Source organism: Muscardinus avellanarius, assembly GCF_963383645.1.
Source record: "Muscardinus avellanarius genome assembly, chromosome: 17".
Lineage (NCBI taxonomy): Eukaryota > Metazoa > Chordata > Mammalia > Rodentia > Gliridae > Muscardinus > Muscardinus avellanarius.
In genome coordinates this window covers 49,447,207-49,469,906 of record NC_137803.1, presented here as the reverse complement: position 1 = coordinate 49,469,906, position 22,700 = coordinate 49,447,207, and the positions used below count along the sequence as shown (strand labels likewise).

Here is a 22,700-nt window from a genome sequence, read left to right as displayed (position 1 = left end):
AGCAATTTAATGAGATCCTGCTTCAGAATAAAAAGTAAAATAGGTTTGGGTGTAGCTCAGGGGTAGAATGCCCTGGGTTCACAATCCCTAATACCAAAAACTAAAAACACCCTCATTTAGCAAATGATACTGTGACAAATTGGTGGCTATATGGGGGGCAAAACTACGTCATTCTTCCCAATAGAGAATTCCCCAATTTTTACATGTGTCCCAATTTCCACACATATAAACATTTTAAACATTAAAAAAGAAGTCAGATATGATGGTACACACTTATAATCCCAGTACCTGGGACGCTGCAGACTCAGCAACTTATCAAGGCCCTCAGCAAGGTCTTAGTGAGACCTGGTTTCAGAATAAAAATATAGGGCTGGAGGTATAGAACAGAGGTAGATTGGCCTTTGGTTCAAGTCTCAGTGCCTCTCCCCCCAAAAAAGAGAAGGAGAAGGAGGAAGAGTAAACTCATAAAGAAATTTAAAAAAGAAAAAATTTTGAAAGGTAATTTTCAAAAGCCTTCTAGAAAGCCCAAAACTAGAAAAAATGATAAATTAGACCACACAAACATAAAAAATTTGAACATGACCAAAAAACCTAAAATAATCAAAAAATAAACTGAGAAAATAATAACATGTATATCACAGACTAAACTAATTACTTAACATATTAAATAAAAGACCATCATCAGTAAAAAATATATATATAGACACAGGACATAAGTGACCAATTCCTACACAAATTACAAATGTGTTCATAAATAAGAAAAGACCAATTGGCACACACACACACACACACGCGTGTGTGTGTGTGTGTGTGTGTGTGTGTGTGTGTGGTGCTGGGATTGAACCTAATAGCATTCTACCTCCAAACTATACCCCGATATTTTTACTTTATTTTGAAACAAGGTCTCACTAAGTTGTGGAGGGCCTTACTAAGTAACTAAGGCTGGCTGCGAACATGTGATCCTCTTGTCTCAGCCTCCCAAGTACTGGGATTACAAGCATATGCCAACATGCCTGGCCTTAACTGCCACACTTTTAACAAAAAAAAAAAAAAAAAGAAAGAAAGAAAAAGAAATTCTAAGACCTAATTTTCAACTTTTAGATTTCAAAAATCAACTTTCATCCAAATATATTAGGAAAATAAGCACTATCATACATTGCTGACAGAATGTAAATGTAAAATAGTGTGATTTTTATATAGAACAGGGCAATTACTATCAAAATCTAAGGTGTACATATACTATATATATATATATATATATATATATATATATATATATATATATTTTTTTTTTTTTTTTTTTTTTTTTTTTTTTTGCAGCGCTGGAGATAGAACCCAAGGGCATTCTACCTCTGAGCTACACCCAGAGCCCTGTTTTTTAGTCTTTATTTTGAAACAGGCTCTCACTGAGTTGCAGAGGGCCTCACTAAGTAGCTGAGGCTGTCCACAAATCACGATTCTCCTGTTTCAGCCTCCCAAATGCTGGGATCAAAGGCGTGCACTACCACACCCAGCAGGTGTACATACTTTTAACCTAGCAATTTCAGTCCCAGAAAGTTACCCTTTAGACATGGAGAGATGGATACAAAAATGTGTGTGTGTGTGTGTGTGTGTGTGTGTGTGTGTGTGTGTGTGTGTGTACTGGGGATTGTACCCAGAGGTTCTACCTCCCAGCTACACTCCCAGCCCTATTTTTTTTTTTAATTTCAAAACAAGGCCTCACTAAGTTGCTGGGGCTGGTTTTAAACCTGAGACCCTGCTATCTCGGTCTCCTAAGTCAGGGATATAAGCGTGCACCATCACACCCAACATGGCAGCACAAAGCAAGGCATGGTGGCGCGTGCTTGTTACCCCAGTACTTAGGAGGCTGAAAAGGAAGACTGCAGGGTTAAGCCTCAACAAGTAGTGAGATTTTCATCAATTAAATGAGATTTTGTTTCAAAAATAAATATAAGGTAGGGCTGGGGGTAACTCAGAGGTAGAATGCCGTGGGCTCAACCCCTAGTACCAGACACACACACACAAATAAAATACAAGAAACATTTATTTCCATCAGAAAGTGGCTGTTCAAATAAATTAGAGTATAACCATAAAAAAGAATATGATCAGTCACCAAAAAGAATGAGGCAGCTCTATAAACACTGACTAGCATATAGTCTCCAAGATAAATACTTAAGAGGCAAGAAAAAATTCCTAAGGAGCCAGGTATAGTGGCGCACGCTTGTAATCCCAGTACTTGAGAGGCTGACAGGAGGATCCAGGTTCACAGCCAGCCTCAGCTACTTAGCAAGACCCTGTTTCAAAATAAAGAATAGAAAATTAGGCTGGGGGTTGTAACTCAGAGTAGAATGCCCCTGGGTTCAATCCCTAGCACCACAAGAAGAAAAAAACAACTTCCTAAGACTATTTAATGTGTTAGCATTTTTTTAAGAGTAGGAAAATGTGTGTGTGTGTGTGTGTGTGTGTGTGTGTGTGTGTTCTTTTTCTTTTTAATGCAAAGTGATCTCTCAAACAATAACAAATGCCTCTCTAGAACTAAGTGTTTGGAGAGGTGGGATGACGTACATCCTCGGGTGTATTTTGATTTTGGTCCCATAACATGTATTATCTTTTTTTTTATTAAGGACCTGAGTGATCTGGCCAAGATCAAAGAGCAGTGCATAAGTAGTGCTATGAATTAGATTATTAAATAAATTATTAAAACTAAAATAGAAGTGAGGCATGATGGCAAAGGCTTGTAATCCCAGCAATTAGGGGGCTGAGAAAGGAGGAGCAGGGTTCACGGACAGCCTCAGCTACTTAGTGAGGCCTTCCACAACTCAGTGAGACCCTGTTTTAAAATAAAGAATAAAAAATAGGGCAGGAGGTGTAGCTCAGAGGTTGAATGACCCTGGGTTCCATCATCCCCACACCTACAAAAAAAAAAAAAAAGAAAGAAAGAAAAACTAAAAGAGTTAAGAACTAAGATACAAATTTGTGTGAAAGTCGTTTGCCTTCCAATTTTTCTTACACCTAACTATATAACTCTATTCTAAGAAAAATCTTCTGTTGTTTTTGAAGCTCCACAGTACTCTGAACAATGTAGGTAATAATGACAATCTCTGGCTTAGAAAAAGAATATAACTATTCCAGATAGCAATACTGCCTTGGGTCTTAAGCTTCAATGTTATATGGAGAGTTAAGTCAAAATTCTAAATAAAGTACTACCATAAGTTACTAAAACTCACACTAGTACTGCCCCCCTTCCAGTTCTAGAAACAATGTGTCCTGGTGAGCTAAACTTGAATTTGGTAAGAACCTTTCTCAGTACTAAAACCTCACTGTAAATAAAGAGTACTTATGTCTTTATTCTTGGTTCCATACTGTGTATGCTCCAACAACACTGCAGTCCTGAGCAGGAAACAGGAGAGAGCCACGGAGACACCATTAACCTTCTCCGTGACCAGTCAGTCAAGTCTTCTAAACTAGGCTACCTCGCTCGGTTTGCTCTATGTTCCTCCTTTGTTTCTTTTACTACACCTCTCCATCATCTACACAGGACACTAACCTAAGGAGGCTAATTATTAGTTTTAACAATAAATTACTATTTCAAATTACTTCCAGGTCAGGCGTGATAACGCACACTTGTAATTCCAGCATTTGGGAGGCTGAGGCAGGAGCTTAGCAGGTTCATGCCCAGCCTCAGTTACTTAGTGAGGCCCTCGGCAACTTAAGAAAGACCCTATTTCAATTAAAGAATTAAAAAAATAGGGCCAGGGGTGTAGCTCAGAGGTAGAATGCCTCTGGGTTCAATCCCAGTACTACAAAAAAAAAAAATGAAAACAAAAAGTAAATTACTAAGCTGGACAAGGTGGGGCACGCTTGTAATCCCAGCATTTGGGAGGCTGAGAAAGGAGGATCAGGGTTCGCAGACAGCCTCAGCTACATAGTGAGGCCCTCTGCAACTGAGTGAGACCCTGTTACAAAATAAAGAATAAAAAATAGGGCAGGAGGTGTAGCTGGGAGGTCAAATGCCCCTGGGTACTATCCCCAGACCCGCAAAAAAAGAAAAAGGGAATGGTTCTATATATACAGAAGTTTACATTATTTTTCAGCTTTTACTTTTGCTTCCAAATCAATTCCCATATTTATGCTACTCAATAACATACATACTCATAAACACCCAGATTTCTCTTTAGTGATATCAGTGAAGAAGTACTAAGCACACCAGCACTTTAGACTGCTTTGTTTCATTTCCCCCTGCATTTTTCCCATGATACTATTTCTGAGATCAATAAATTTTTAAGTAAATAAAACTCAGTGAAATGTTAGGATACCTTTTAATAAACAGATTTTAATTCTTGAGCTATGGCACAATGCCTTTTTTCTCCAAAAAAGCTTCTAAAGCCAACTGTGTTACACAGTTTCAGACAGACTAAATTTAGCCAGTTCTGTTCATCAGAGGAATGCTGTGTGTCAGCTACATCAAAGCCCAAGGGCAGCCTGATAAACACTGAATACAGGTCACGTAGCTCTGTAGCTAACAAACTCTAAGAGAGCTTGTACTCGGGGGCATTCAAAGCAGTTTTGTCATCAACAATCTAGTATCCCTTGAGCCCCCATGTCGTTTCAGTTGCTAAGCAACTCTGGTGTTAATGTCTTAGAGGAGAAAAACTTACCAGGCATCTGGCCGTTCATCTGGTTCTGCATGTGTGGTGCAGGAGGACCCCCACCTACCATTCCATCTGAAGGCATGTTGTGAGAGCGTGGAGGTGGGGGAGGGCCGCTCTGATTCATCACTCCAGGACCCATAGGCATATTCTGTGTGGGTGGCTGAAAGAGCACAGTTTAGTAAAACAAGAGAAACAGACTAATATATTAAAGATATACATGGAATAACAGTCACCTATATTATTAAACTGAACAGCAACAGAACAACAATTGCATTTTAATTCTCCTAATGCATTTTAATCGTGTACATGTTAACATCATATTTAGTACCCCCCCAAGCTTCACAAGATGATTAGTTAGTATCTAAGTACCTTATAACCAAAGTAGACCACACTGAAAGGGCTGAGGGTGTGGTTCAGAGGTGGAATGCCCCTGGCTTCCAGCCCCAGTACCACACAAAAAATTTATTTCCTTATTAACATATTTATACATATTTGTTAATGAAGGGGTTTACCTGAAAACGCACTAACAAAAAATTACAAAAAACCCAGAAGTCCCAAAATATGACATTTTATAATGAGGTAGGGAAAAGTGGTGGCAGTGGAAGAACATTTTTAAACACAAAGACAACGGTTCAGTTCAACATTTCTGCGCTGACTACTGCTCTACACTGGAAACATTACTGATGGCCTCCAAGGGTACAGAGACAGCTGCCTCAAAAGGATGCCTTTGGCAAATTTCCTAATGAAATTTTGAAGAAAATCACTGACTAACCTTGAGAGTTCACAAAAGGGCAAAAGGAAAAACATGGCTACAAGACGAACTGAAACACCTGGCTCCCTTCTTGAGATTTTGGTGGAGAAAGCAAATGGCTAGTTTCTTTCCAAACCCCAGTTTTAAGCCTACAGGATAGGAAAGCATCATGCTTTATAGATCTAATTCTGCCCTCTTTCTTCAGTCCTCCGTGATATAATGTACAATCCAGTAATTCCTCCCCCCATTTTTTGATGGCCAGCCAATTACCTTTCCAAATTTTGTAAACACAATTCCCTCTGGCACACTTAATATATCTCTAGCCAAAACATGTAAAACCTCCAATCACTTAGTGGATCACGAAGAGTATCTGAAATAACAAGTGCTATTCTAACATCACCCATTTAAAAGTCAGAATATGCAGCCGGATGTGGTGACACATGCGTGTAATCCCAGCATTTGGGAGGCTGAGACAGGAAGGTCGCGGTTCACAAACAGCCTCAGCTACTTACTGAGGCCCTTACAACTCAGTGAGACCCTGTTTCAAAACAAAGAATAAAAAATAGGGCTGGAGGTGTACCTCGGAGGTAGAATGTCTCTGGGTTCCATCCCCAGTACCGCAAAATAACAAAATAAAAGTCAGAATTTGCCAGGCATGGTGGTGTACACTTGTTAACCCAGTACTTAGGAGGCTGAGACAGGAGGAACACAGTTTCTTGGCCAGCCTCAACTATTTAGTGAGGCCCTCTGCAACTTTTCAAAATGAAGAATATAAAATAAGGCTGAGAGTGTAGGTTGGAGGTAGAATGCCCCTGGGTTCCATCCCCGATACCGGAATAAAAAAAATTAAAAGTCAGAACTTTAATTTCTTCTCCATAAAAACCCAGATAACTGGTATTTGTATTCTCAATTCTCACTGTAAATTCCTTATCCAACTTGTATTTTTGAACTTAACTTTGTTCAGTTTCTACATGCACACACCAACTTTTTAAATTATCCTTCACTTACACTTTAAACCTGGTTAATTTCTTGTATTTCAACTCATAAAACATTACTAGTCACTATCACCATCTTGAAAAGAGAAACTTGTATCAAACTCTCCTGCTAATAAGTTATAAAATCCTGACAAAATGTAAAAAACAATATGAAGGCACCAAAGAGCAGGTAAGTCAGAGGAACATGAGGTGCTCTACCTCTTGGAAGAAGGGAATAATGTAAGAACTGCTCCATAATTACCTTCTCCTTGGGTTGCTCTGTACACAGGATAAAAGAGCCCAAGAAGAAAGTGGCAGTCCTCCTGGACTGAGGAGAAAATAACCAGTTTTTGACTATTAGCAGAAAACTAAAGAAAGTTCCAGAAAGGAAAAACCACAAAAATGAAGGAATTCAAGAAATCTACTACAAAACAGCAGTTAAGAAGCCAAAGAGCAAGAAGAGATTCCAGCTGCTGCCCCAGCTAGGGAGACAAAGATTAGAGAACAGACCTGCCGAGTTAAGAGACCTTCATAAATAATCAGATTTGTTCTTACTGATATATTCATTCATTCTTCTCTCTCTCTCTCTCTCTCTCTCTCTCTCTCTCTCTCCTTCAGAAGAGCCTCTCTTTAGACTGAGGTGAAAATTTATATAAGTTGAAAACTCTCTGGAGGGATCCAATATGAACTTAGCTTCTCTAAGTGTTCATTCACAATTTCTGACATTCCATTAAAAACCACAAGGCAGTCTAAAAAAAAAAAAAACAATAAACAGCCAATACCCAATAGGATGGCTACTATCACATAAAAATAAAAACTACAGAAAATAGTAAGTGTTGCAAAAGTGTGCAAAAAAAGAATTTCCATATATGCTGACAGAAATGTAAAAAGGTACAGTCAATTATGGAAAAAAGTTTGGCAACTCCTCAAAAAGGTCAGTATATGGTTACCGTATGATCTGACAATCCCATTTCTTTATATACTCAAGAGAAATGAACACATTCACAAATGTTTACAATGACATTATTCATAATACTCATAAGATGGAGGGAAATGTCCACAAACTTATGAGTATATTTTTAAAAATGTGGTCTATAAATAGAATTGAGTATTATTCAACCATAAAAAGGAATGAAGAACTAATATGTGCTACAACTGGATGCACTTGAAAATATGCCAAGAAGCTAGACACAAATGGGGCCATACATTGTATGATTTCATTTATATGAAATGCCCCAAATTGGTAAACCCTGAGAGACGCAAAGTGGGTTAGTTGTTACCAAGGAACGAAGGTGCAGAAGGGAAGCAGGACCAACTGACATCAGATCTGAGCCTCTTCTGGGGTGACAAAGTACTCTAAAATAAAGACAGTGGTGATGTTTGCACAAAACTCACTGAATTGTATACTTTTTTTTTTGGGGGGGGTACTGGGAATGGAACCCAGGGGCATTCTACCTCTGAGCTACACCCCCGGTCCTATTTTTTAGTCTTTCTATTTTTGAAACAGGATCTTGCTAAGTTGCGAAGGGCTTGACTAAGTAGCCAAGGCTGCCCTTGAACCGTAATCCTCCGGTCTCAGCCTCCTGAATGCTGGGATTACAAGCGTGCGCCACCACGCCCAGCTTAATTGTATATTTTTGAAGGCTAAAATTCATATGAAATGTAATTTTATATGAATTTTTATCTCAATTAAAAAAAAAGGATAGACAACCAAGAATGGTAAATAATTTAAAAATGCGATTTATGCCAAGAGCTCAGGGTCTCAGGCCTGGTTCCAAACAGCAGCCCAAGTACCTTCCATCCAAACGGCATAAGCCTGGTGAGCCTGTCCTGGCTGACACCTCACCTCCACACTGAGTCTGACCCTCGTCCTAGGCCCAAGGGGTCCTATGAGCAAAGGCCCCGCCAGGCGTGTATGAAAGCGACGCGGTGACCTGCGAGCTACCGTGTGCCTCCAGCTCACCTCCCTTCTCTCACGCTTGTCTCTCGCCAGCCTCACACAAACCACTTCACCCGGCAGGGCCCAGTGCACTTCAATAGAAGCACTCAATAGACCAAAAGAAAGTAATCCATTCACATCTTGGAGTTACCAGAGACTTTTGAAAGTCAAGGGGGAAAGCACTACTGCCGGAAAAATGTAGAATTTCTGCACAGTTCTAGATTTCTTACAAGGAAGTCAAAGTAAATTCCAGAACTACAAAATGCAATCATTAAAATTAAGAAATCAATAATTAGGAAAAACAAAACAGAGGAATGGAGATGAAATTTACACAAAAATGAAAATACAGAGAGATATAAAAGAAAAAATACAAAGAAGAGTATAAAGATACATACAAGCCAAGGACAGTGAAGCATACCTGTAACCTCAGTAGCTAGGAGGCTGAGACAGGAGAATTGCAGGCTTGAGACCAGCAACAGCAACTTAGTAAGACCCTCTTTCAAAATAAACTATAATAAGGCTGGGCCTGGTGGCACACGCTTGTAATCCATGTACTTGAGAGGCTGAGACAGGAGGATCGCAGATTCGAGGCCAGCCTCAGCTACTCAGTAAGGCCCTCTGCAACTTAGTTAGACCCTGTTTCAAAATAAAGAAGAAAATAGGCCAGGTGTGATGACACACATGTGCAATCCCAGCACTCAGGAGGCTGAGACAGGAGGATTGCGGTTCGATGCCAGCCTCAGCTACTTAGTGAAGCCCTTTGCAATTCAGTGAGACCCTGTTTCAAAATAAATAAAGAATAGGACTGGGGATGTAGCTCAAGAGGTAGAATGCCCCTGGGTTCCATCCCCAGTACCGCAAAATAAATAAATAAATAAATTAATTAATTATAAAAATAAAATAGGGCTGGGGGTGTAGCTCAGAGGTAAAATGCCTCTGGATTCAATCCCAGGCACTGCTAAATAAATACATAAATAAGACTGGGTGGGTAGCTCAGAGGTAGAATGTCCCTGGGTTCCATCCCCAGCACCACATGTGTGCGTACACACACACACACACACACACACACACACACAGCTGTTAGGCTGGTTGTTTGAGAAAATTAGTAACTGTTACCCCATAGTGGGAATGATCCAGAGAAAAGAAATAATATTCAAATTGTAGAGAAATGAAAAGGGGTGGTCAATCACAGCATATTCTACAGATAATAAATGATAATAAAAGAACATTAAGAACAAATTTAGACAATGCATTTAATAATTTATATGAAATGGACAAATTCTTTGAAAAATATAGCCTATGAAACTAACACAAAAAGAGAATATCTGAACAATCCCATTTTAAAGAGTTGAATTTAAACCAGGCGTGGTGGCACATGCTTGAAATCCAGCATTTGGGAGGCTGAGACCTGAGGATCGCAGTTCATGGACAGCTCAGCTATTTAGTGAGGCCCTCCATAACTTAGTAAGACCCTGTTTCAAAATAAAAGAAAAAAATAGGGCAGGGGATGTAGCTCGGAAGTCAAATGCCCCTGGATTCCATCCCTAGACCCACACACACACAAAAAGTTTAATTCATAATTTAAATCTTCCCTAAAAAACCTCTCCTGATGTAAATGGCTTCACTAAGGCTTCATGTCTAAACAAGTAAGGAATAAACGCCTAACACTATTCATTTGCAATGATTCAGAGAACACATAAGGGGACCAATTCCCAGTTCTTGGAGAGGACATGAAAGCCTGACAAGGATACTACGAAAAGAAAATTTATAGTCCATGTTCTCATGAACATACATAAAAATGCTAAACAATATTTAGCAAATCAAATCCATCCTAAGAAGAGAGAATACATTATAATCAAGACTTTATTTCAGTAATGCAAGCTGATTTACGTGTGTGTGTGTGTGTGTGTGTGTGTGTGTGTGTGTGTGTGTGTGTGTAACAGGGATTAAACCCAGGGGCATTCTACCTCTGAGCTATACTCTCATCCCTATTTTTTTATTCTTTATTTTGAAACAGGATCTCACTAAGCTGCAGAAGGCGTCACTAAGTAGTTGACACTGGCTGCAAATCTGCCATCCTCCTTTCTCAGCTTTCCAAGTACTGAGATTACAAGCCTGCACTACCACACCCATCTGTTTAACTTTTGAAAATCAATGTAATACACCACATTATTAAAGTAAAATCTATACAGTCATCAAGAGATAAAAAGAATCCTAGCACTTGGGAGGCTGTAACAAGAGGATCGTGGTTCACAGACAGCCTCAGCAAATGTTATATTTGCCATTAGTTTTTATTTTTATTTATTTTGGGGGAGCTGAAGATTGAATCTTAGGGGCATTCTACCTTCAGGGAACCCTCTGATATTGACCTAGAGATTCTATACAACCCCTATTAAAATCTCAGCAGGCCAGGCAAGGGGCCCACCCACACTTGTAATCCTAGTACTTAGAAGACTGAGACAGGTGGTTTGCAGGTTCAAGGACAGCCTCAGCAAGTAGTGAGATTCTCATCAACCTAGGGAGATCCTGTTTCAAAATAAGAATAGAGGCCCGGCGTGGTGGCGCACACTTGTAATCCCCACGCTTGGGAGGCGGAGACAGGAGGATCGCGCTGGCTTAAGAGACCCTGTTTCCAAATAAAAAAAATTGGTCTGGGAGTGTAGCCCGGAGGTAGAAGGGCTTCCAGGAACCCCAGTACCACCCAAAAAAAAAAAAAAAAAAAGGTAGAATGACTTTGGATTCAATCCCTAGACACACACACACACACACACACACACACACACACACACACCAGTAGCCTGATGATTTTAAAAATTTATGGAGAAAGGCATAGAACTTAGAAGAGCCAGGGCAATCTTAAAGAAAAACAACAATTCCAGCTATGCAGACTTATTATAAGCTACAATAATTAAGACAGACAGTTGGTGCAATGACAAACAGACCAAGGAAATATAGTACACAGTTGAGATACAACCCAAATATATAATAACAACAAAACAACTTATACTCAATGGTTAAGGAATGGTTCTTCCAATAAATGGTGTTAAATCAATTGAATATAATAGGTACCTTGATTTTTTTAAGCTCAGGTCATAAATTTAATTTCAGTGGAATACGAATAAGTTTTTAGCAAAAAAAATATGGGCATATCCTTATGCCCTTGACAAAGGAAAAATTTATTCAACAGGATTCAGAAAAGATTATCCCTTAAAACTTTTGGCAAAGTGAACTTCATGTAAATTGGAAACTCTGTTCATTGGACATCATTTAACAAAAAAGATAATTTTCAAAGTAGCAGAAAATATTCACAACAAAGACTTTTTCCAAAATACATGAAGAGCACCTACAGGTCAATGAAAAAGGACAGCCCAATTAAAAACTGAACTGGAAGGGGACATTAAAAACTTTTGTGGAGTGACAGCATTGCTCTGTAACCTGATTGTAGTGACAGTTAAATGGATTTGTGAAAGCTTGTCTACCTATAAACTTAAAATGAACAGACTATTTTATGTGAATTCTACCTCAAATGCTACTTCCTGCCCAGTCCACCAGAAAACTTTCCCTATCAGAATGATCAAGTCCCACCGTCTGCTCCCACAGTCCCAGGAAACCTTCCCCCACAGAACTTACTACAGTTGTCCTTTCAAATGTGTGTGTATGATTAATGACTGTCATCCCTGCAGTATGTTAAGTTCTCTAAGAACTAGGCCCACGATTGTTTTTTTATTGGAGCTTCCAATCATCTAGAATCAAATAGAAGCACTTGATAAATACTTGAATGAAAAATGATTCTAAAATATAAACATTTCAAAATTAAATTAGGAACCAGTATACTTATAGCAAGTTACACTGCCTTTAACTGTAAACCTTGCCTATTCCACCTCTGTATCTCCCTGTAGAAGTCTACTAGATCTTTGGTACCACCTACCTCTAAGCCATCTTAACCCTAGTGACAGTGCACCCGTCTCTCCCTACTCATCTAAAGCAGCGGACTCCTCTGTAACTCCTTTTTCTCATTACTGCCCCACATTGAATTCACTGCATGTTGTACATGTGAATATTTTTAAACACCTGAGTTTTGAAAAATAAAAGTGGTCTGCCCACATTTTCAAGCAACAAATAAATTCTCTGCATGTCCTTTAAAACACACCCAGAATTTGACCACACCTACCCCCACCTCCAACACCACTCTGCAGCCACTAGCACATCTCTCGTGTTATTACAAGTTAAGTCTTCTTAACTGGATTCCCTACTTTGATCATTCTCCTCTGTTATATTCTCTACAGAGGGCACAGTGAACATGTTAAAATATACCAACTCATTCTTCTGCTCAAAATCTTCCAACAGCTTACAAATTCGGAATAAAAGCCAAAGTCCTAACAGTGGCCCATAAACTCACACTACCTATTTAACTGTTTATCCTGCTCCAGCCACAACAACCTCTGTGCTGTGCCTTTAACAAGCCGTAGTTTTACCTCAGGACCTTTCTACCACCTGTGTCCTCTGCATCAAGTTAAGGCATTGCTCCAATGCCACCTTCCCCACAAGATCTCCCTGAACACTCCATTTCATATTCAAACCCCACCCTGCCCCAGGATCCCATATAATTTTCCTGCTCAGCTTTTTCCCTTCCAGAACTCTTATCTTCCAACATGCTACACGATACACTTACTTATGGCTGTCTCATTAGAATAGAAAACCCAAGAAAGTAAGAACATTTATGTAATGTGTTCAAAAATGTTTCAAGAGTATCTAAGTACTATAGCCTGATACATAGTAGACATTAGTAAATCGTTTAATAGATTTTTAAATTTAAACGATTTGCTAATACTAAAAATAATTCCAACTATAAAATTATCTTGTTTCTTTTAATATAAACATATCACCACTAAACAATTTTTAGCTTAATAATCCTTGATTTGTGTAGCTACCTTTATAACAGCTGTCATTAATATAGTTCCCCACAAGGAGGCACTAAAACCACACACAAAAATAAACAGAAGACTGAAAAATAAATTATTCAAAATAGGAGATACATATGAAAACCTTTCTAAAGCCAATAGCTTCCGTACTCAAAAACAAAGAAGCCAACCAATACAAGATTGCAAAACTTTATCAGTTATCATACATGCCTTACTTCTTTAGAGTCCTAAATTAATCTCCCCAAAATGAATTCTACATGTATCTGCAACTGTTTAGGAAGATGCCCTCTAATCCTTACTTACTCTCATGAGCAATTCCCAGAGGTTGTAAAGGGAAGCCTTGAATCTATGTAGGCTATAGACCTACCCAACCGATTACATCAACACAACAGTCTTATCAGCTGTCATCATGTCATCTCTGCCCCAAAGAAGAGAGCTACCCGAGAACTTCACCATACCATAAAAACTGAACAGATAAACTTTTACAATGATAATATTCCCCACTTATTTTTGCAGGAAGATGACTATACAAATTCCCAAAGTGTTCAGGGCCCATAATATTCACCTACTAACTACACTCTCCCCGTGTTTTTGTATCAGATCCCCCAATCTTTGTTTTGTGAAATAGCAAATATTTCCAACATAACAAACCTAACATTACACTTTATCTCGTTCTGAAAACCTAACTATGTCCAAGCCAAAGACATTGATTACTGGTCATTCCACGTTCGTTTAATCTTTTAAAAATATACTCCTACCAATGCACTGCAATTACACACCATGAAGTTCCAGGTGATAAAGACATGCGCACAGCGCTTGGTGTGCTTCCCTCTGATCCCACCCTGCTCTCCACAGTCACAACTGACACTGGTAACTTCATATATAAATACAGCATTATTTGAACTGTTTCCTTCATCAAGTCTCCTTTTTCCCCTCCTTACCTCCCTCCCCAAATCCTCTCCCACTAAGCTGAATAGCTTAACTCTTCCCAGAAGACAGAAATTCTCTATAATTCAGAGAAGAAAAACAAAAAATAAAGGACTGGGGATTGTAACTCAGTGGAAAGCAAGTGCTTAGCACGATGAGTTAAGATTCCCAGAACTAAAAACAATAAGATTAAAAAAAGGAAGAAAAGCAATCCATTCCTAAAATATGGCAAGATGGGACTCAGTTTTCTTAAGGTTTAATAATTCCATCCATGAAAAGAGATACATTTGTATAATCTTTTACTTCTTATGTATACTTATAGTTATATCTATACCCATTTGGCTAACTCACAAAAGTAATATGATCATTATAAAAAATAGAAAAAATACAAGTGGCATCCATTCTAAAACTTGTTATGCATATTTTCAGAAAATTAAAAAAATCCAAGACATAACATAAACACATTTTGACTATTTAAAAATAAGGTAACAAGCTGGGCATGGTAGCACACACTTGTAATCCCAGCATTTGGGAGACTGAGATGGGAGGATCACGGTTCGTGGACAGCCTCAGCTACTCAGTGAGGCCCTTTGCAACTCAGTGAGACCCTGTTTCAAAAGAAAGAATAAAAAATAGGGCTGGGGGCATAGCTCAGAGGTAGAATGCCCGTGGGTTCCATCCCCAGTAATGCAAAAAAGGAATTTAAAAAAATAAGGCTGGAAGTGTAGCTCGGAGGTAGATTGTCCCTGGGTCCCATCCCCAGTACTGCAAAAATAAAAAATAAATAAAAAGTAACAAAATAAGCCGGGCGTTGTGGCACACCCTTGTAAGTCCAGCGTTTGGGAGGCTGAGACAGGAGGATCACACAGGTTCGAAGTCTGCCTCAGCTACTTAGCAAGGCCCTCTGACCCTGTTTCAAAATAAAGAATAAAAAATAGGGCTGGGGGTGTATCTTGGAGATAAAATGCCCCTGGGTTCCATCCCCCGTATCACAATAAATAAATAAATAAATAAATAAATAAATAACACTATTTTGTGATTTTTAAAAATTCTATTGCAGATATTATTCTTGTTTGTGTGTGATACTGAGGATTGAGTCCCAAGGCCTTCTACCTCTGAGCTATAACTGCAGCCTTATTTTTATTTGTTATTTTGAAATAGGGTCTCACTAAGCTGCAGAGGGCCTCACTAAACTGCCAAGGCTGGGATCCTCCTAAATATCGGGATTAAAATATAGGTGCCATCATGCCTCCTAATTGGCATGTGTTTGGTTTTGTTTTTGCAGTACCGGGATGGAACCTAGGGGCATTCTACCACCAAGCTACAACCCCAGACCTATTTTTTATTCTTTATTTTGAAACAGGGTCTCACTGCGTTGCAAAAGGCTTCATTAAGTAGCTGGAGCTGGCCTTGAATCTCGATCCTCCTGTCTCATACTTCCAGATGCTGGGATTATAAGCATGCACCACCATGCCTAGTTTGGCATGTATTATATTGTAAAATGCCTACCTGTATTCTTTTGATTGGAGCATTTCTTTTTCGTGTGTGTGGCACTAGGGAGTTAGCCCAGAGACATCCTACTTCTGAGCTAAATCCCCAGCCTGTTTCATCTCTTATTAGGAAACAGGGTCTTACTAAATTGTGGAGGGCCTCACTAAATTGTCAAGATTGGCATTGAACCTGCAATCCTCCTGTCTCAACCTCCCAAGTAATGGGATTACAAGTGTGCACCACCCTGCCGGGATTGATTACAGAATTTTTTTTCCCCCCTGTACTGAGGGTGGAACCCAGAGACATTCTACTTCCGAGTTACACCCCCAGCCCTATTTTTTATTCTTTATTTTGAAAGAAGGTCTCACTGTGCTGCAAAGGGCCTAAGTAGCTGAGGCTGTCCACAACCACGATCCTCCTTTCTCAGCCTCCCAAATGCTAGGATTACAAGTGTGCACCACCATGCCCAGCTTGTTACCTTATTTTTAAATAGTCAAAATGTGTTTATGTATGTCTGTGGCTGTTTTAAAGTTTCTGGAAATATACTTCAGAATTTGTTTACATGTAAAAAGTTTCATTTTATATTTTTAAAAGAACCAAGTCCAGGGCTGGGCGTGGTGGCACATACTTGTAATCCCCACGCTTGGGAGGTGGAGACAGGAGGATCGCACAGGTTCAAAGCCAGCATCACTGCCTTAAGAGACCCTGTTTCCAAATAAAATATAAAAATAGGTCTGGGAGTGTAGCCCGGAGGTAGAAGGGCTTCCAGGAACCCCAGTACCACCCCCCCAAAAAAAAGAAGAAAAAAGAACCAAGTCCATTTGCAGAAAGACAAATGCAACTACAGACTATTATGCTAAGCAAGATTAGCCAGTTCCAGAAAGTGAAGGCCCATAATTTTTCACTTATATGTATAAGTTAGAGAGAAACTGGAAAACAAAACAATTTCATCGCCAGGTGTGGTGGTGCAACCTTTTATTTTCAGTACTTCAGAGGTCAAGGCAGGAGGATCCAAAGTTCAAAGCCAGCCTCAGCAACTTAGTGAGGCTCTTAGCAACCTAGTAAGACCCTGTTTCCAAATAGAATATAAAATCAGGCTGGAGGTGTAGCTTGAGAAAGAATGCCCCTGGGTTCAATCCCCAGTACCAAAAAAAAAAAAAAAAGAAAGAAAGATTCAGATAAATAGGGGAGATACTGAAAGAATAGTGAAAGGAGATTTGAGAAGGGAGTTGGGGAGGTGGGAGGGGAGATTTGGTGAAGAAAACAGCTCTGCAATTCTATATTCATATATGAAGTTATAAATGCCTATGTTAATATTATATATGGGAGTTGGGCTAAAGGGAGGATCACAGTTCGCAGACAACTTCGGCTACTTAGTGAGGCCCTCTACAACTTAGTGAGGTCCTGTTTCAAAATAAAGAATTAAAAATAGGGCTGGGAGTGTAACTCAAAGGTAGAATGTCCCTGGGTTCCATCCCCAGTACGGCAAAAAGAAAAAAAGATAAAATATTACTTATGGAAAGGAGGGAGGCATGGGTGGGACACAGAGGGAACACGTGACAGGTGCAGTGTGCTTCTACCACGCTGGAACTTGTTATGATATGTAATTACAATACGCTAATTTTTTTTAAAAATCAACATTTTTATATAGCTTACCCCTTTGTTTCTCAACATAGCCTTCCTCATCTCAGTATCAGATGAATTGATTCCTGATTTGTACTGAATCTCAAAAGGAAACATTTCAAAGACATTCCAACTGTAGTTCGGCCTTCTTTTTTAATATCAAATATATGAATTAGATACCTTTAATCATGCAGCATTATTCCAGGTACAAAAAAAAAGCCAGGTGCCGTAAACCAACTCAGTCCAAATGGGGGCGAGTCCACTCGCGATCGAGAATCTCAGAAAAGATGGGGAAGGATAGGGTGACGTACTGCAGCCTCTTATTCGAAAGAATCGCTGCAGATAAGAGGCTGCAGTACGTCACCCTATCCTTCCCCATCTTTTCTGAGATTCTCGATCGCGAGTGGACTCGCGCCCCATTTGGACTGAGTTGGTTTACGGCAGCCAGGCATGGTGGTGCACAATTATAATCCCAGTACTTGGGAGGCTGAGACAGGAGGATCATAGGTTTGAAGTCAACCTCAGCAATTTACTAAGACCCTCAGCAACTTAGCAAAATCCCATTTCAAAATAAAAAAAAATTAGTAAGAACTGTGGGCATAGCTTGGAGGTAAATGCTCCTGAGTCCAATCCCCAGTACAAAAAAAAAAAAAAAAAAACTTGGAGACCAATCTGTGGGCAGGTGAAAGAAAAGGGAAAAGTCTGAGATGACAACTTTTTCTGACATACTCACCTGAAATGGAAAATATGAAAATAAAGGCTGTAACTTTCCTTTCTTCTTACAGAGAACAGCGAAAGTGGAGCTCATGAAAAGTGAATTTTGTTTATATTATGTTAAGAGGCCTGTGGAATACCCAAATGCATATGCCTAATGAAAACTGAATTCACGTCTCACCCACAGGCAAGAAAACCTATATTTGGAAAATTTATAGTTGCAAATGAAGTCAAGAATACAGGAAACCAAGAGTAGAAACTAAATCTCCCAAGAAAGTGTATACAGTGAGAACATTTTTGAGAATGACAAATCAACAATTGATGAGCATTTTAAAGATAATAAGCTGAACAGTCAGAGTGGAAAACAGAAATCATTCCAAGCCAAAGATGGAAGCTTTCATAGGAGAAAACAGTTAACATCGCCGGAGCTACCAAACAGGAACACAGTTCCTATTTTTCTGAAGCTTTGCTTATCCTCAGAACATCATCACTGGCTACCATCACCATGACTTATAATAACAATAAGACTTATGAAAAGTTCTTTCCTTAACTTTATATGAAAACACAAATCCTTTCTTCTTAAAAAGTACAAAGGGGGGCAAAATAGTATGCAAAGCAAGATTCTACAAAAGTAGTAGAAGACAGAGAAGAAAGTAGGTTACAACTTTATAATTCAAGAAACTATTCAAGTTCAAAACAAAATGTATTGATTAAATACCCCCAAAAGGATATATCTTAAGGACAAGTAACCTACCGTTACTGGTAATCTAGGTATTATTACACAAAATATTTTATATGTTATAAAAAGCAGAGCTGGGCATGGTGGTACACAGTTATAATCCCAGTACTTGGAAGACTGAGATGGGAGGACTGCGAGTTCGCAGCCAGCCTTAACTGCTACTAGTGAGACCCTCCGCAACTTAGTGAGAGCAACCCTATTTCAAAAAGAGTAAAAAAAAGAAAGAAAAAAAAATTGTATAAGGCAAATAAGCAACAACAGTAATGCCATTAAAGAATATAAAGATTTTTAAATTAAGAGAAGATACTAATATATAAAATCAAAACTAGGTAAAAAGCCTTTTCTGGAGTAAAAATATTACTAACATATCGGTACTTGATTGTTTTTTTTGGTGCTGGGGATTGAACTCAGGGGCATTCTACCTCTGAGCTACACCTCTAGCCCAACTTTGTTATTCATTAACAGGGTCTTGATGGGTTGCTGAGAGCCTGGCTAAGTTGCTGAAGCTGGCTTTGAACCTGTGATCCTTCTGTCTCAGCTTCGCAAGTACTGAGATTCAAAGTGTGCACCACTATGCCCAACTTTTTGATTGTTTACAAAAAATGTATTTATTAGTTTTATCCACTAGAAAGGTCTAGAAACCATGAAAATTCAGTACAGTGAATTCTCCCAACTATTCAAATATCTCTAAATATCTACTAAAAAAAATTTTTTTAATGATACCTTGAAAACTAATGATTTTAGTACTTTCAAATCCCAAAAACAAAGCAGCTTTAAAAAACACCAGTCGGGAGCCGGGCGTGGTGGCACACGCTTGTAATCCCAGCATTTGGGAGGCGGAGACTGGAGGATCGCGGTTCGCGGACAGCCTCAGCTACTTAGTGAGGCCTTTCGCAACTCAGTGAGACCCTGTTTCAAGAATAAAAAGAATAAGAAATTGGGCAGGGGTTGTAGCTCGGAGGTTGAATGCCTCTGGGTTCCATCCTCAGACCCGCAAAAAAATAAAAATAAAAATAAAAATAAAAAACACCAGTCACATGAGAAGGGTACAGAAGCCAAATTGAGAGGCTCCCACTGATTGAAGATAATATGATCATCATAAAGAATGATTGCTATGAATTTAAACATATTAAAAACAAAAATCAGGTGGGCATGGTGGCACACACTTGTAATCCCAGCATTTGGGAGGCTGAGACAGAAGGATTACAGTTCAAGAACAGCCTCAGCTATTTAGTGAGGCCCTTTGCAACTCAGTGAGACCACTTCAAAATAAAGAATAAAATATAGGGCTAGGTTGTAGCTCGGAGGTAGAAGGTCCCAGAGTTCCATCCCTAGTACCACCAAAAAAAAAAAAAAAAAAAAAATCAAAGCTGGGCACAGTGGCATTTACCTGTACTCCCAGTGCTCAGAGGCTGAGGCAGGAGGATCACTTGAGCTCAGGAGTTCCAGACTATCCTGAGCAATATAGAATGATACTGTCTCAAAAAAAAAATGTGACCTAAACATTGTTTCGTAAACATCAACCACACTTCTTTTTTCCCATTTCTTCTGCAAAATAATTTCAAATAGTAAATAATATATTTAAGCCGGGCATGGTGGCACACACTTGTAATCCCAGTACTTAGAAGACTGGGACAGGAGGATCACAGGTTTGAAGCAAGCCTCAGCTACTTATTTAGGCCCCTTGCAACTTAGCAAGACCCTGTTTCAAATTAAAGAATAAAAATTAAGGCCGGGCATGGTGGCACACGCTTGTAATCCCAGCATTCGAGAGGCTGAGACTGAAGGATCACGGTTCACAGCCTAAGATACTTACTGAGGCCCTCTGCAACTTAGTGAGACCCTGTTTCAAAATAAAGAATAAAAAATAGGACAGGGTAGTTGTAGCTCAAAGGTTAAATGGCCCTGGGTTCCATCCCCAGACCCAACAAAAAAAAAAAAGGTGGGGGGCTGGGGGTGTAGCTCAGAGGTAGAATGCCCCTGGGTCAACCCCCAGTACTAAACAAATATCCACTGAACAATCTTAACACTGATAAAAAATGGAACCATACATGTTCCCTCTAATGTGATACAAAAGGAAATACACAATACTACCAATGAAATATTCTTCACCAAAACTAAACCCAAGTTTAATTAAACCTCTCCTGTTTTTTTTGTTTTTTGTTTTGTGGTACTAAGTATAGAACCCAGGGCCTTCTACCTCTGTCCTACACAACCAGTCATATTTTACTTTTCATTTGGAAACAGGGTCTCACTAAGTTGCTGAGAGCCTCACTAAGTTGCTGAGGCTGGCCACTAACCTGCGATCTTCCTGTCTCAGCCTTCCAAGTACTGATATTACAAGCGTGTGCTATCACAACTGGCTCAAGGCTGTCTTCAAAATATGAGTTTACATAAAATAAGAAATAGAGGAACATGTTAAAAGATCACAAGAATACAATCAACCAAATTCATAATGTGAGAAAATCTGTAAGAGCATATAACTGTTTCTCTAGTAAGTAAATGGAGACTGAAAAAAATAAACTGATATAGATTGAAAAAAATTTAATACATACACCAAACAATGCCAAGAATAGATTGTGTTTGGATTCTGAGGCATTCAAACATTTAGGGTTTTTGGGGTAAATGATGAAAACTAAAAAGAGAAGGGCATGGTGGCACAGGTTTATAATCCCAGTACTTGGGAGGCTAAGACAGGAAGATCACAGGTTCTCAACCTGCCTCAGCTACTTAGTGAGGCCTTACACACTTAGTGAGACCCTGTTTCAAAATGAAGAATAAAAAACAGGACTGGGGTGCCGGGCGTGGTGGCGCACGCTTGTGAGGCAGAAACAGGAGGATCACGCTGGCTTAAGAGACCCTGTTTCCAAATAAAAATATATTTAAAAAAAAATAGGTCTGGGAGTGTAGACCGGAGGTAGAAGGGCTTCCAAGAACCCCAGTACCACCAAAAAAAAAAAAAAAACAGGGCTGGGGTATAGCTCAGAGGTAGAATGCCACTAGGTTCAATACCCAGCACCACACACACAAAAAAAATTAAAATTAAAAAATAAAAACAGTAGGTATTATAGGTAGTAGGCATTATAAAATATTTAAAAATTATGCTAAATATGGTGGTTTATCTGTAATCTCAGTACTTGGGAGGATGAGACAAGAGAATTGCAGGTTCAAGGCCACTCTCAGCAATTTAAGGAGACTCTTAAAATTTAAAAAATAGCCGGGCATGGTGACACATGCTTATAATCTCAGCATTTGGGAGCCTAAGACAGGAGGATTGCCATTCACAGACAGCCTCAGCTGCTACATAGTGAGGCCCTTTGCAACTCAGTGAGACCCTGCTTCAAATGAAGAATAAAAAAATAGGGCTGTTGTCCCTGGGTTCCATCCCCAGTACTGCAAAAAAAGAAAAAAAGAAAAGAAGATATAGCTAGGGGTATAGCTCGGAGGTAGAATGAATGCCCCTGGGTTCCATCCCCAGTACCACTAGAAAAAAAATTTTTTATATAAAGTAGGGCTGAATTTTGGGTTGGAGGTAGTAAGCCCCTGGGTTCAATCCACAATACAGTAAAAAAAAAGTTAATAAAATTATGATAATTTATTATTCTACCAATAAAATTAACCATAATTTTATTTTGAATAATAAATAATAGTCCTTCCTACTAGGAATGCATATTGAAGTATCTGCCAGTGAAATTATATGATATGTTATTTGCTGTGAAATATTCCAGATACATCAACAAATGAGTTATGTAATCAAAAATTAAACAAGTAGGTAGATTAGTGAATGGACATAACTTCCTGAAGCAGAAATGATTCTAGGGGAATTAATTTGAATTAAATATGAGCAAAACAATAAAGCTTTTAGGTACCATGGAATAGTTTCATGTTCTCAGACTAATTCAAGATTTACTAAACAAAACTCAAAAATTAATAAAGTTATGCTATACCATATAATTATAAAGATGTCA

General features: G+C 39.0%; 1 protein-coding gene across 4 annotated transcripts in view; it reads right to left on the bottom strand.

Moving 5' to 3' along the window:
• SS18 (SS18 subunit of BAF chromatin remodeling complex) overlaps positions 1–22,700 on the bottom strand; it is a gene marked incomplete at both ends in the record, with an annotated part of 60,271 nt that overhangs the window by 23,244 nt on the left and 14,327 nt on the right. For all 4 annotated transcript variants that reach the window (XM_080714277.1, XM_080714278.1, XM_080714279.1 and 1 more), the window contains one exon: positions 4,659–4,812. In XM_080714277.1, the coding sequence (XP_080570403.1) occupies positions 4,659–4,812 (154 nt within the window). The remainder of the gene's footprint in view (positions 1–4,658; positions 4,813–22,700) is intronic.